Source organism: Engystomops pustulosus, chromosome 8, assembly GCF_040894005.1.
Source record: "Engystomops pustulosus chromosome 8, aEngPut4.maternal, whole genome shotgun sequence".
NCBI lineage: Eukaryota > Metazoa > Chordata > Amphibia > Anura > Leptodactylidae > Engystomops > Engystomops pustulosus.
The window spans coordinates 114,892,609-114,909,324 of record NC_092418.1 but is presented as its reverse complement, the minus strand read 5'-3'; the positions used below and the strand labels follow the sequence as shown (position 1 = coordinate 114,909,324).

The 16,716-nt window shown below is 42.4% G+C and overlaps 1 protein-coding gene across 3 annotated transcripts in view; it reads right to left on the bottom strand.

Moving 5' to 3' along the window:
• Nucleotides 1-16,716, bottom strand: part of PLCD4 (phospholipase C delta 4) — a 90,226-nt gene that overhangs the window by 23,894 nt on the left and 49,616 nt on the right. For 2 of the 3 annotated variants that reach the window (XM_072122310.1, XM_072122309.1), the window contains 7 exons: nucleotides 8,963-9,194; nucleotides 8,500-8,701; nucleotides 8,273-8,417; nucleotides 6,934-7,086; nucleotides 4,194-4,358; nucleotides 3,362-3,518; nucleotides 3,004-3,120 (listed from right to left, as the gene is read on the bottom strand). In XM_072122310.1, coding sequence (XP_071978411.1) covers nucleotides 3,004-3,120; nucleotides 3,362-3,518; nucleotides 4,194-4,358; nucleotides 6,934-7,086; nucleotides 8,273-8,417; nucleotides 8,500-8,701; nucleotides 8,963-9,194 — 1,171 coding nt within the window. The remainder of the gene's footprint in view (nucleotides 1-3,003; nucleotides 3,121-3,361; nucleotides 3,519-4,193; nucleotides 4,359-6,933; nucleotides 7,087-8,272; nucleotides 8,418-8,499; nucleotides 8,702-8,962; nucleotides 9,195-16,716) is intronic. The other variant, XM_072122311.1, reaches the window with a different exon arrangement.

The window sequence follows — 16,716 nt, the reverse complement described above, 5'->3', positions numbered from 1 at the left end:
TTATAGTAGTTATATTCTTGTACATAGGGGGCAGTATTATAGTAGTTATATTCCTGTACATAGGGGGCAGTATTATAGTAGTTATATTCCTGTACATAGGGGGCAGTATTATAGTAGTTATATTCCTGTACATAGGGGGCACTATTATAGTAGTTATATTCTTGTACATAGGGGGCAGTATTATAGTAGTTATATTCCTGTACATAGGGGGCAGTATTATAGTAGCTATATTCTTGTACATAGGGGGCAGTATTATAGTAGTTATATTCCTGTACATAGGGGGCAGTATTGTAGTAGTTATATTCTTGTACATAGGGGGCAGTATTATAGTAGTAATATTCTTGTACATAGGGGGCAGTATTATAGTAGTTATATTCTTGTACATAGGGGGCAGTATTATAGTAGTTATATTCTTGTACATAGGGGGCAGTATTATAGTAGTTATATTCCTGTACATAGGGAGCAGTATTATAGTAGTTATATTCCTGTACATAGGGAGCGGTATTATAGTAGTTATATTCCTGTACATAGGGGGCAGTATTATAGTAGTTATATTCCTGTACATAGGGGGCGGTATTATAGTAGTTATATTCTTGTACATAGGGGGCAGTATTATAGTAGTTATATTCCTGTACATAGGGAGCAGTATTATAGTAGTTATATTCCTGTACATAGGGGCAGTATTATAGTAGTTATATTCTTGTACATAGGGGGCAGTATTATAGTAGTTATATTCTTGTACATAGGGGCAGTATTATAGTAGTTATATTCCTGTACATAGGGGGCAGTATTATAGTAGTTATATTCCTGTACATAGGGGGCGGTATTATAGTAGTTATATTCTTGTACATAGGGGGCGGTATTATAGTAGTTATATTCCTGTACATAGGGGGCAGTATTATAGTAGTTATATTCTTGTACATAGGAGGCAGTATTATAGTAGTTATATTCCTGTACATAGGGGGCAGTATTATTGTAGTTATATTCTTGTACATAGGGGGCAGTATTATCGTAGTTATATTCTTGTACATAGGGGCAGTATTATAGTAGTTATATTCCTGTACATAGGGGGCAGTATTATTGTAGTTATATTCTTGTACATAGGGGGCAGTATTATAGTAGTTATATTCTTGTACATAGGGGCAGTATTATAGTAGTTATATTCCTGTACATAGGGGGCAGTATTATAGTAGTTATATTCCTGTACATAGGGGGCGGTATTATAGTAGTTATATTCTTGTACATAGGGGGCGGTATTATAGTAGTTATATTCTTGTACATAGGGGGCAGTATTATAGTAGTTATATTCCTGTACATAGGGGGCAGTATTATAGTAGTTATATCCCTGTACATAGGGGGCAGTATTATAGTAGTTATATTCCTGTACATAGGGGGCAGTATTATAGTAGTTATATTCCTGTACATAGGGGGCGGTATTATAGTAGTTATATTCTTGTACATAGGGGGCAGTATTATAGTAGTTATATTCTTGTACATAGGGGGCAGTATTATAGTAGTTATATTCCTGTACATAGGGGGCGGTATTATAGTAGTTATATTCCTGTACATAGGGGGCAGTATTATAGTAGTTATATTCCTGTACATAGGGGGCGGTATTATAGTAGTTATATTCTTGTACATAGGGGGCAGTATTATAGTAGTTATATTCTTGTACATAGGGGGCAGTATTATAGTAGTTATATTCCTGTACATAGGGGGCAGTATTATAGTAGTTATATTCCTGTACATAGGGGGCAGTATTATAGTAGTTATATTCCTGTACATAGGGGGCGGTATTATAGTAGTTATATTCCTGTACATAGGGGGCAGTATTATAGTAGTTATATTCTTGTACATAGGGGGCAGTATTATAGTAGTTATATTCCTGTACATAGGGGGCAGTATTATAGTAGTTATATTCCTGTACATAGGGGGCAGTATTATAGTAGTTATATTCCTGTACATAGGGGGCAGTATTATTGTAGTTATATTCTTGTACATAGGGGGCAGTATTATCGTAGTTATATTCTTGTACATAGGGGGTAGTATTATAGTAGTTATATTTTTGTACATAGGGGCAGTATTATAGTAGTTATATTCCTGTACATAGGGGGCAGTATTATAGTAGTTATATTCCTGTACATAGGGGGCGGTATTATAGTAGTTATATTCTTGTACATAGGGGGCAGTATTATAGTAGTTATATTCTTGTACATAGGGGGCAGTATTATAGTAGTTATAATCCTGTACATAGGGGGCAGTATTATAGTAGTTATATTCCTGTACATAGGGGGCAGTATTATAGTAGTTATATTCCTGTACATAGGGGGCAGTATTATAGTAGTTATATTCCTGTACATAGGGGGCAGTATTATAGTAGTTATATTCCTGTACATAGGGGGCAGTATTATAGTAGTTATATTCCTGTACATAGGGGGCAGTATTATAGTAGTTATATTCCTGTACATAGGGGGCGGTATTATAGTAGTTATATTCCTGTACATAGGGGGCAGTATTATAGTAGTTATATTCTTGTACATAGGGGGCAGTATTATAGTAGTTATATTCTTGTACATAGGGGGCAGTATTATAGTAGTTATATTCTTGTACATAGGGGGCAGTATTATAGTAGTTATATTCCTGTACATAGGGGGCAGTATTATAGTAGTTATATTCTTGTACATAGGGGGCAGTATTATAGTAGTTATATTCCTGTACATAGGGGGGCAGTATTATAGTAGTTATATTCTTGTACATAGGGGGCAGTATTATAGTAGTTATATTCTTGTACATAGGGGCCAGTATTATAGTAGTTATATTCTTGTACATAGGGGCAGTATTATAGTAGTTATATTCTTGTACATAGGGGGCAGTATTATAGTAGTTATATTCTTGTACATAGGGGGCAGTATTATAGTAGTTATATTCCTGTACATAGGGGCAGTATTATAGTAGTTATATTCTTGTACATAGGGGGCAGTATTATGGTTTTTAATAATTTACCCATTTGACATCCCACGTTCCACATGTCTTGAGGGTTATAATTGGAGGAGTCCGTCCGCAGGCCCGTCGGGTAAACCCGTGTCAGCTGCCAGGCATTGTGTCTAACAAATTCATTCCCTACAATTACAGGAAAGCCAAGGACTGAAGTTTCTACATGTGAATAAATACCATTAATAGAGACAGACCAGATAATAACATCAGTGATCTTTGGGTCAGGTGCATGAATTGGTCTCTCTACCTTTCTGCGTTGTACAGTTGTAGTTATACATTACATTAGACGCTCATAGAACATTCCATTGCTCAGGCCTTACTTCCAGATCTTGCGGATTAATACTCTCATCATCCCTAGTTGGGTCACCTGGCTCTCTGACGAGCTTCCGGGCTTTGTACTCGGTGAAGGAGGACATCTCGTAGAGCTTGTAGTGTGTCCTAGAGTGCCTGAAGCTCTCGAAGGGGACGCTCTTACAGTAGATGATGCAGTCAGATAATTCCTGGGAGAGGCGATCCTTGGACTTCTAATATACCGGCAACAAAATTACAGAAAAATTTAAATAACGTAGTATCATAAGGATAAGACTGGTCAGAATGTCTTCAACTAAAGCCACCCATAACTTAGAGAGACGTCCCGTGCTGTGTCATGATTACAGATGATTGTTAGGGGTCCTATATGTCGGCCCCCCGCCCGTGTAGATGAATATGTAATGTCCTATAGAACAGTGGTGGCGAACCTATGGCACGGGTGCCAGAGGCGGCACTCACAGCCCTTTCTGTGGGCACCCGGGCCATCACCCCAGCGCACCAGACAGGACTCAAAGTATCTTCCTGCAGTTCCAAGCAACTTAAGAGATGCTGCTTTCAGACATATTTTGATACTTGCTTCTCTACTTGGGACTGTAGGAAAAGGGAGAATGAATAGACAGGGCAGAATTATTTTTGGAGGACCTTCTGGTGGCCCCACGATTCTCTGTGCACAGAGGGAAACTGGAAAGAAGCTAAAATGATGAAAATTTCCATCTTTCTACTGTGTTGCTGTCCTCAGGAGGCAAATATGATTGAAAGATGTTGAACAGGGAGCAGTAAGTTACTGCTTTAATTTTTGGTTGGCACCTCGCCATAAATAAGGGGGGTTTTGGGTTGCAGTTTGGGCACTCGGCCTCTTAAAGGTTCGCCATCACTGACATAGAACCTGCCTTGGATCTCTTTTTGTCTTCATTGCGGATGTTCTCCTCGTCCACTTCGCCGCCATCTTCTTCCTCGGATATTTCTCCCATGGAAGGGTCTTCAGACGGTTCCGCTAGGGAGTCCTCCAGTCTCCCGATTTTCTTTCCTTTCAGGATGATTTTCCCTCGTAATTCCTGAAGATAGTGTGAACAGGAGAAGATGAGGACAGTCAGTAGATCACTAGTGGATCTTAGTGAGCAGAGATGTTTTGTAACTTGTGGACCCCAATGGGCTCCACCGACCATCAGAATCGATTAGTATTCAGACTTCACTCCTGATACAATGTTTATGAGGATTCTATAAGTGTAAGTGGCTAAACAATGGGTGATCATGAGAAGAGGACCCCCAGTGCCCCATGTGTCCTCACACTGCTGTGCCCTTACTTCACCGCATTGGACTGCGCCACAGCTCCTCCCTTCTACTCTAAGTAAAAGGTGTAGCAGGCTTTTGGTTACATGGCAATAATGCAAAGAGCTAAGAGCACAGCAGTGTGAGGACAGTGTTCTGACATGTTCTCCCCATGAGATTGGAGGATTGGAGACCACCGCTCTTCAATGATGGAAATGTCTGAGTGCACCTTCTGGTGATGTCCCATAGAATTGACTAGAGCCGTGATCACGCGGGTAAACGGGGGATACACATGGACCATAGTGACGATAACTCCCATTTACTATATTCAATTATATATGAATCGAAGACATATGTCTAATCCATCTCCATGGTAACAGACTACAAACAAGCACTGTGTAGTCAGATCCTGCAGTCATGTGTTACACCTTTCCACTCTGTCCCCTACATATAGGGGCTTTTTTACTAGAGGTCTGTGGACGCACTTTCGTCTGATTTTCCGTCGTTTTCGGGACTTGCGCCGCTGTGAAGGGTATTTAATTGGGGATTGTGTCGCACGCGATCGGATTGTGGTGCAGCTGAGCTGCTTTATACGACAGAAATCAGGGCGCAGGCCACTGGACGATTCTACTGATTCGGACAGCGCACAGGATTTAACATTCAAATTGTGTCGGAAGCTCAAGAACTTACATGCACCAGGAAGAAGAAGGTGAACTCTGGGGACCTGAGCGGGGAAGCGACACATGCAGGATATCGGTCTCACGATCTTAGTGACTCCCCGCACAGCGCATTATACACAGACAGTGCACTTACATGCACCAGGAAGAAGAAGGTGAACTCCAGGGACCTGAGCGGGGAAGCGGCACATGCAGGATATCGGGTGCGCGATCTTAGTGACTCCCCGCACAGCGCATTATACACAGACAGTGCACTTACATGCACCAGGAAGAAGAAGGTGAACTCCAGGGACCTGAGCGGGGAAGCGACACATGCAGGATATCGGTCTCACGATCTTAGTGACTCCCCGCACAGCGCATTATACACAGACAGTGCACTTACATGCACCAGGAAGAAGAAGGTGAACTCCAGGGACCTGAGCGGGGAAGTGACACATGCAGGATATCGGGCACACGATCTTAGTGACTCCCAGCACAGCTCATTATACACGGACAATGCACTTACATGCACCAGGAAGAAGAAGGTGAACTCCAGGGACCTGAGCGGGAGAGCGGCACATGCAGGATATCGGGCGCAGGATCTTAGTGACTCCCCGCACAGCGCATTATACACGGACAATGCACTTACATGCACCAGGAAGAAGAAGGTGAACTCCGGGGACCTGAGCGGGGAAGCGACACATGCAGGATATCGGGCGCACAATTTTAGTGACTCCCCGCACAGCGCATTATACACGAACAATGCACTTACATGCACCAGGAAGAAGAAGGTGAACTCCGGGGACCTGAGCAGGGAAGCGACACATGCAGGATATCGGGCGCAGGATCTTAGTGACTCCCCGCACAGCGCATTATACACGGACAATGCACTTACATGCACCAGGAAGAAGAAGGTGAACTCCGGGGACCTGAGTGGGGAAGCGACACATGCAGGATATCGGGCGCAGGATCTTAGTGACTCCCCGCACAGCGCATTATACACGGACAATGCACTTACATGCACCAGGAGGAAGAAGGTGAACTCCAGGGACCTGAGCGGGGAAGCGACACATGCAGGATATCGGGCGCAGGATCTTAGTGACTCCCCGCACAGCGCATTATACACGGACAATGCACTTACATGCACCAGGAGGAAGAAGGTGAACTCCAGGGACCTGAGCGGGGAAGCGACACATGGAGGATACCGGGTGCAGGATCTTAGTGACTCCCCGCACAGCGCATTATACACGGACAATGCACTTACATGCACCAGGAAGAAGAAGGTGAACTCCGGGGACCTGAGTGGGGAAGCGACACATGCAGGATATCGGGCGCAGGATCTTAGTGACTCCCTGCACAGCGCATTATACACGGACAATGCACTTACATGCACCAGGAGGAAGAAGGTGAACTCCAGGGACCTGAGCGGGGAAGCGACACATGCAGGATATCGGGCGCACAATCTTAGTGACTCCCCGCACAGCGCATTATACACGGACAATGCACTTACATGCACCAGGAAGAAGAAGGTGAACTCCGGGGACCTGAGCGGGGAAGAGACACATGCAGGATATCGGACGCAGGATCTTAGTGACTCCCGGCACAGCACATTATACACGGACAATGCACTTTGGGGGAACTCATCAGGACGGTAATAAGTAAATGTGCCCCATAGTATTTGTTTGGAAGCAGTAGACTTTCTTACCTCCGGAGATGGTAATTGTACCGGTACCCGTCCATCCAGTGTTCTGGTCACCAGTTTTTCTCCCAGAATGCTTTTCAGGTGCTGTGCCATAGTGTCCTGCTGCTCCACGCTGCAGTGGTTCTCCAGGGACAGGATGACTGGGTAGTCTGAGACCTGCGGAGAGCGCTATAAGTCATAGGTGTACTGTAGCCACTGCGGGGAGAGTGTTTTCACCACCTGCTCATTTACTGTATCTCACTTTTAAGGAACAATGTAATATTCATGGAGACGACATATTGCCTTTCCTCCGTCTGAGCCTCGGCGTGGTAGATAAGTGGTAATGACACCATCGGACGCTCGGTGTCTGCAGCACGGACGCCTGGCTGCTGGCCCGTGATATCACTGATAACATAGCAGTCACCCTGACATACACACAGACTGGTGCATCTACCTATGACCCCGCCAATGTCAGCCAATCACTGCTGAAAAGTATTCCCACAATCCATCATGTCTGCATCCACGGTGTTAATAGTTCTGCTCCGCTTTCTTATATGTAAAGTGAAGCCAATGTGATGAAAAACTTAAACATTGTACTTTTGTCTATGATGTTAGTAGCAGCAGGACTGTGAAATATGGATTTATATTCCAGGATTGGAGATTTTTCCACGTGCACTGGGGATGTGTCCTCACACTGCTGTGCTCTTAGCTCTATGTAGACAGTGTTAGGCCCTGGAGAGCTGTTTAATCACATATTAGTAGCAGCAGGACTGTGAAATATGGATTTATATTCCAGGATTGGAGATTTTCCATGTGCACCATGGGGGGGGGGGGGTGTCCTCACACTGCTGTGCTTATAGCTCTATGTAGACAGTGTTAGGCCCAGGAGAGCTGTTTAATTACATGTTAGTAGCAGCAGGACTGTGAAATATTGATTTATATGCCAGAATTGTAGCTCACACTGCTGTTCTCTGTGCAGAAAGCATTCTGTATTGTCCCTGGAGAAATGTGTAATCATACCTTTGTATATGATGATAGTACCAACAGGACTTTTTAACTATGGAATCATATTCCTGGATTATGGATCAGGTGTCCTCACACTGCTGTGCCTTTAGTTTGCTGCATTGCACTGCATCTCAGCTCATCCACTTAGCCTGGTTCTGGTTTCATATAGTGGTTGCTCAGAGCATAGGTACATGGCATTTAAGCAGTTTAATGCAGAAAGAGAAGAGCACAGCAGTGTGAGGACAGGTCATTGGTGTTAGTGCCTGGGCAGGATTTACTAAAAATAACCCTATTTCAACCATTTAACCCCTTCCTACCCCCAGGTCAATACAAATAGCTTTTCTTATAAGCTACACACCCTGAATGCATACTTGTTGATGGCTGATATAACATCTTTGAAGAAGATTTTGGAGGTGAAGGTGTGGCCATGATATACAATGGGTTCTCCATTGGGGCCGTCCCAGGTGTCCACCTCCACGCAGCGGCAGCCCCTCTTTAATGCCCTGCAATGAATGAGACAAATCCAGAATGAGCCACATCCCTCACCCCAATGATAGAAATCAGGGGATCCCTGCTGCCCCTCACCTGATATACCCCTCCACACTGCTCTGCCCCCGCAGCTGGTCCTCCATCAGGTAGGTGTTGTGTGAGGAGGAGATGAAGTAATGGCACAGCGGCTGCGACATGTCCTGGTACAGAGGTACATGGCTCACACTGAAGATACAGCCCTCCACGGAGCACAGGTAAGCCAGGAAGCCATCGATACTCAGTGCATGAAGCTTCTGAGCTACAAATAAGTTAAATGTTTTATTAAAGGGGTTGTCCCATTTTCATATATCTTGGAGGACCTGAAAGTGTAATTCTTCAATTCCCCTGTGGGGGTGCTGTAGCAAAACAGAATAACTACTACTGGGATTCTTCCCTGATGACTTCCCTGATGACAAGGGGAAGACAGTAACAGTAATGCGAATAGAAAATACACATTAAGAATGTTCTAATTTTTGATCTATAATATATTTATTTATGTCCCAATCTTTTCATTTCTTACCTGTTTCTGAGGGTTCATATCTAGCGATGAGATCCATAGCAAACTCCTCAGTGTTCTCCGTCTCAAGCTGCTCCTGATGCAAGAAATCTACAAACTCCAGCAGCGTCAGCTTCTTACCGTCCTTAGAGAAGTCCTGGAATATCTTTAGGACATCATCTCTCTGTGTCAGAGCTTTATAGAACAGCACAAACTCATCACCTTCCAGGGTCCCAGACTCTGATTTATCAGCCATCTGAGGGAACAAAGAGCAAAACTATAATACTGCCCCCTATGTATAAGAATATAACTACTATAATACTGTCCCCTATGTACAGGAAAATAAATACTATAATACTGCCCCCTATGTACAGGAATATAACTACTATAATACTGCCCCCTATGTACAAGAATATAACTACTATAATACTGCCCCCTATGTACAAGAATATAACTACTATAATACTGCTCCCTATGTACAAGAATATAACTACTATAATACTGCCCCCTATGTACAGGAATATAACTACTATAATACTGTCCCCTATGTACAGGAATATAACTACTATAATACTGCCCCCTATGTACAGGAATATAACTACTATAATACTGCCCCCTATGTACAGGAATATAACTACTATAATACTGCCCCCTATGTACAAGAATATAACTACTATAATACTGCCCCCTATGTACAAGAATATAACTACTATAATGCTGCCCCCTATGTACAAGAATATAACTACTATAATACTGCCTCCTATGTACAGGAATATAACTACTATAATACTGCCCCCTATGTACAAGACTATAACTACTATAATACTGCCCCCTATGTACAAGAATATAACTACTATAATACTGCCCCCTATGTACAGGAATATAACTACTATAATACTGCTCCTATGTACAGGGATATAACTACTATAATACTGCCCCCTATGTACAGGAATATAACTACTATAATACTGCCCCCTATGTACAAGAATATAACTACTATAATACTGCCCCCTATGTACAGGAATATAACTACTATAATACTGCCCCCTATGTACAAGAATATAACTACTATAATACTGCCCCCTATGTACAGGAATATAACTACTATAATACTGCCCCCTATGTACAGGGATATAACTACTATAATACTGCCCCCTATGTACAGGAATATAACTACTATAATACTGCCCCCTATGTACAAGAATATAACTACTATAATACTGCCCCCTATGTACAGGAATATAACTACTATAATACTACCCCCTATGTACAAGAATATAACTACTATAATACTGCCCCCTATGTACAAGAATATAACTACTATAATACTATCCCTATGTACAGGAATATAACTACTATAATACTGCCCCCCTATGTACAAGAATATAACTACTATAATACTGCCCCCTATGTACAGGAATATAACTACTATAATACTGCCCCCTATATCCAAGAATATAACTACTATAATACTGCCCCTATGTACAGGAATATAACTACTATAATACTGCCCCCTATGTACAGGAATATAACTACTATAATACTGCCCCCTATGTACAGGAATATAACTACTATAATACTGCCCCTATGTACAGGAATATAACTACTATAATACTGTCCCCTATGTACAGGAATATAACTACTATAATACTGCCCCCTATGTACAGGAATATAACTACTATAATACTGCCCCCTATGTACAGGAATATAACTACTATAATACTGCCCCCTATGTACACGAATATAACTACTATAATACTGCCCCCTATGTACAAGAATATAACTACTATAATACTTCCCCCTATGTACAGGAATATAACTACTATAATACTGCCCCCTATGTACAAGAATATAACTACTATAATACTGCCCCCTATGTACAGGAATATAACTACTATAATACTGCTCCTATGTACAGGAATATAACTACTATAATACTGCCCCCTATGTACAGGAATATAACTACTATAATACTGCCCCCTATGTACAGGAATATAACTACTATAATACTGCCCCCTATGTACAGGAATATAACTACTATAATACCGCCGCTATGTACACGAATATAACTACTATAATACTGCCCCCTATGTACAAGAATATAACTACTATAATACTTCCCCCTATGTACAGGGATATAACTACTATAATACTGCCCCCTATGTACAGGAATATAACTACTATAATACTGCCCCCTATGTACAAGAATATAACTACTATAATACTATCCCTATGTACAGGAATATAACTACTATAATACTGCCCCCTATGTACAGGAATATAACTACTATAATACTGCCCCCTATGTACAAGAATATAACTACTATAATACTGCCCCCTATGTACAGGAATATAACTACTATAATACTGCCCCCTATGTACAAGAATATAACTACTATAATACTGCCCCCTATGTACAGGAATATAACTACTATAATACTGCTCCTATGTACAGGGATATAACTACTATAATACTGCCCCCTATGTACAGGAATATAACTACTATAATACTGCCCCCTATGTACAAGAATATAACTACTATAATACTGCCCCTATGTACAAGAATATAACTACTATAATACTATCCCTATGTACAGGAATATAACTACTATAATACTGCCCCCCTATGTACAAGAATATAACTACTATAATACTGCCCCCTATGTACAGGAATATAACTACTATAATACTGCCCCCTATATCCAAGAATATAACTACTATAATACTGCCCCTATGTACAGGAATATAACTACTATAATACTGCCCCCTATGTACAGGAATATAACTACTATAATACTGCCCCCTATGTACAGGAATATAACTACTATAATACTGCCCCCTATGTACAGGAATATAACTACTATAATACTGTCCCCTATGTACAGGAATATAACTACTATAATACTGCCCCCTATGTACAGGAATATAACTACTATAATACTGCCCCCTATGTACAGGAATATAACTACTATAATACTGCCCCCTATGTACAGGAATATAACTACTATAATACTGCCCCCTATGTACAAGAATATAACTACTATAATACTACCCCCTATGTACAAGAATATAACTACTATAATACTGCCCCCTATGTACAAGAATATAACTACTATAATACTGCCCACTATGTACAAGAATATAACTACTATAATACTGCCCCCTATGTACAAGAATATAACTACTATAATACTGCCCCCTATGTACAGGAATATAACTACTATAATACTGTCCCCTATGTACAGGAATATAACTACTATAATACTGCCCCTTATGTACAAGAATATAACTACTATAATACTCCCCCTATGTACAAGGATATAACTACTATAATACTGCCCCCTATGTACAGGAATATAACTACTATAATACTCCCCCTATGTACAAGGATATAACTACTATAATACTGCCCCCTATGTACAGGAATATAACTACTATAATACTGCCCCCTATGTACAGGAATATAACTACTATAATACTGCCCCTATGTACAAGAATATAACTACTATAATACTGCCCCCTATGTACAAGAATATAACTACTATAATACTGCCCCCTATGTACAAGAATATAACTACTATAATACTGCCCCCTATGTACAAGAATATAACTACTATAATACTGTCCCCTATGTACAGGAATATAACTACTATAATACTGCCCCTATGTACAGGAATATAACTACTATAATACTCCCCCTATGTACAAGGATATAACTACTATAATACTGCCCCCTATGTACAGGAATATAACTACTATAATACTGCCCCCTATGTACAAGAATATAACTACTATAATACTGCCCCCTATGTACAAGAATATAACTACTATAATACTGCCCCCTATGTACAGGAATATAACTACTATAATACTGCCCCCTATGTACAGGAATATAACTACTATAATACTGCTCCCTATGTACAAGAATATAACTACTATAATACTCCCCCTATGTACAAGGATATAACTACTATAATACTGCCCCCTATGTACAGGAATATAACTACTATAATACTGCCCCCTATGTACAGGAATATAACTACTATAATACTGCCCCTATGTACAAGAATATAACTACTATAACACTGCCCCCTATGTACAAGAATATAACTACTATAATACTGCCCCCTATGTACAAGAATATAACTACTATAATACTGCCCCCTATGTACAGGGATATAACTACTATACTACTGCCCCCTATGTACAAGAATATAACTACTATAATACTGCTCCCTATGTACAAGAATATAACTACTATAATACTGCCCCCTATGTACAGGAATATAACTACTATAATACTGCTCCCTATGTACAAGAATATAACTACTATAATACTGTCCCCTATGTACAGGAATATAACTACTATAATACTGCCCCTATGTACAGGAATATAACTACTATAATACTCCCCCTATGTACAAGGATATAACTACTATAATACTGCCCCCTATGTACAGGAATATAACTACTATAATACTGCCCCCTATGTACAGGAATATAACTACTATAATACTGCCCCAATGTACAAGAATATAACTACTATAATACTGCTCCCTATGTACAAGAATATAACTACTATAATACAACCCCCTATGTACAAGAATATAACTACTATAATACTGCCCCCTATGTACAAGAATATAACTACTATAATACTGCCCCCTATATACAAGAATATAACTACTATAATACTGCCCCCTATGTACAAGAATATAACTACTATAATACTGCCCCCTATGTACAAGAATATAACTACTATAATACTGCCCCCTATGTACAAGAATATAACTACTATAATACTGCCCCCTATGTACAGGAATATAACTACTATAATACTGCCCCCTATGTACAAGGATATAACTACTATAATACTGCCCCTATGTACAAGAATATAACTACTATAATACTGCCCCCTGTGTACAAGAATATAACTACTATAATACTGCCCCCTATGTACAAGGATATAACTACTATAATACTGCCCCTATGTACAAGAATATAACTACTATAATACTGCCCCCTATGTACAGGAATATAACTACTATAATACTGCCCCCTATGTACAAGAATATAACTACTATAATACTGCCCCCTATATACAAGAATATAACTACTATAATACTGCCCCCTATGTACAAGAATATAACTACTATAATACTGCCCCCTATGTACAAGAATATAACTACTATAATACTGCCCCCTATGTACAAGAATATAACTACTATAATACTGCCCCCTATGTACAGGAATATAACTACTATAATACTGCCCCCTATGTACAAGGATATAACTACTATAATACTGCCCCTATGTACAAGAATATAACTACTATAATACTGCCCCCTGTGTACAAGAATATAACTACTATAATACTGCCCCCTATGTACAAGAATATAACTACTATAATACTGCCCCCTATGTACAGGAATATAACTACTATAATACTGCCCCCTATGTACAGGAATATAACTACAACTACTATAATACTGCCCCGATGTACAAGAATATAACTACTATAATACTGCTGTTAGGATCAGTGGATCCTCTGGACCACCGCGGGAGATGTAACTAGCCAACACCCGGAACCGGAGCCTAGCGGCACCTGGTATTCACCAGAGCCCGCCGCAAAGTGGGTTGGAATTGCTGCGGCAGGATACCACTAGGTCGTTCCCAGGTGTGACTAGCCCACGGTGGCAGCCGAGGTCGAGGTACCTTAGCGGATGACAATCTCGTAGACAGGTCCAGGCACAGGGTCAGGGCAGGCGGCAGAGATGCAACGTCAGGTCCAAGTCCGGGGTCAGCAACAGGAGGTCCAGGCAGGTGGGAACGGGAACACAGGCACACGGAACACAGCAACACGGAGGAACTCGGGTAACACAGGACACAGGAGCGGGAACACACAGGAATACACGGGAACGCAGGAATACACAGGAACGCAGGAATAATCGCTTGTAAGCTTTCTCTAAGGCTATGAGGCACAAAGATCCGGCAAGGCTAACAGGAAGAGGCAGGCTAATGAAGAATTGGGCAATATGGCCAGCGCCAATTAATGGCACGCTGGCCCTTTAAATTTGGAGAAGGTGCCACGTGCGCGCCCTAGCAGTCGGGGAGCGAGCCAGGAGCCGGGACGGGTGAGATGCGCTGGCAGCGCACTGGCGGGGGCAGGGCGGCACGGGTGAGCCCGCGACCCGCGATGTGGGTCGCGGGACCACCCGTGACAGTACCCCCCCCCCCCTCCACCTAGGCTGGAGGAACCTCTGCAGAAGACTACGATCCAATATGTTGTCCTCTGGCTCCCACGACCTTTCTTCAGGCCCGAACCCCCTCTAGTCAACCAAGAAGAACCGCTTCCCCCTCACCGTCTTCATGTCCAAGATCTCTTTTACCTCATAGGTGTTGGTAGAGTCCGCCACTGGAGTAGGAGGAGGATCTTGCTGGGAGAAGCGATTCAAGATGACAGGCTTGAGCAGGGAGACATGAAAGGAGTTCGGGATGCGCATGGTGGGAGGAAGGCGCAGCTTATAGGCAGCAGGGTTAATACGCTTCAGCACCTCAAATGGACCCAGATAGCGAGGGCCAAGCTTGTAGCTGGGAATCTTCAACCGGACATATTTTGAAGACAGCCACACTTTATCCCCTGGAGAGAAGATGGGAGGAGACCTGCGTTTTTTATCGGCCTGAGTCTTGGAGCGGGCAGAGGCCTGAAGCAGGGACTGACGAGTCTGTTCCCAAATAGCTTTAAGGTCCGTTACCAACTCTTCCACAGCAGGAACATCAGCAGACATGGAGAGAGGTAGGGGTGGACGTGGATGTCTTTCATATAGAACAAAGAAGGGTGATGCACCAGCAGACTCCGAATCCAGGGAGTTATATGAGAACTCTGCCCAAGGTAGCAAAGTGGACCAGTTATCCTGACGGGCAGAGACAAAGTGACGCAGGTAACAGCCCAGAGTCTGGTTAACTCTTTCAACCTGTCCATTAGACTGAGGATGGTACGCAGAAGAGAAGTCCAGTTTTATCTGCAGTTGCTTACACAGGGCTCGCCAGAAGCGGGAGACAAACTGGACCCCTCGGTCCGAGACGATGTGCAACGGAAGTCCATGTAGGCGAAAGATGTGGGTGAAGAACTGGCTGGCAAGGTGTGGAGCAGACGGCAGGCCTGGCAGAGGAACAAAATGAGACATTTTGGAAAAGCGGTCGGTTACCACCCAGATAACGGTATTGCCAGATGATGGTGGCAGATCTGTAATAAAGTCCATAGCCACGTGAGACCACGGGCAGGTAGGCACGGGTAACGGCAACAGAAGACCAGCTGGTTTTTGTCGTGAGGGCTTATTACGAGCACAAGAGATACAGGACCGCACAAAATCCCGAACGTCCTTGACCAAATCAGGCCACCAATAGAATCGGGAAATTAGGACCACAGAGCGCTGCACCCCAGGGTGCCCAGCCACACGAGAGGAATGTCCCCAGGTCAGAATCCTCTTTCGAAGTCCAGGTCGCACATAAGTCTTGCCGGGAGGTAATTGCCGGAGGTCCACCGGCGCTGCCAGCACAAGTCTCTCAGGAGGAACGATGTATCTCGGGGCACAGTCCTCCCCCATAACATCCGAAGCACGGGACAAGGCGTCAGCCTTGATGTTTTTCTCGGCACGGCGAAAATGGATTTGGAAGTCAAAACGGGAAAAGAAGAGAGACCACCGGGCTTGACGCGGGTTCAACCGCTGAGCCGACTGTAGGTATTGGAGGTTCTTGTGGTCCGTGTAGATGCTGAC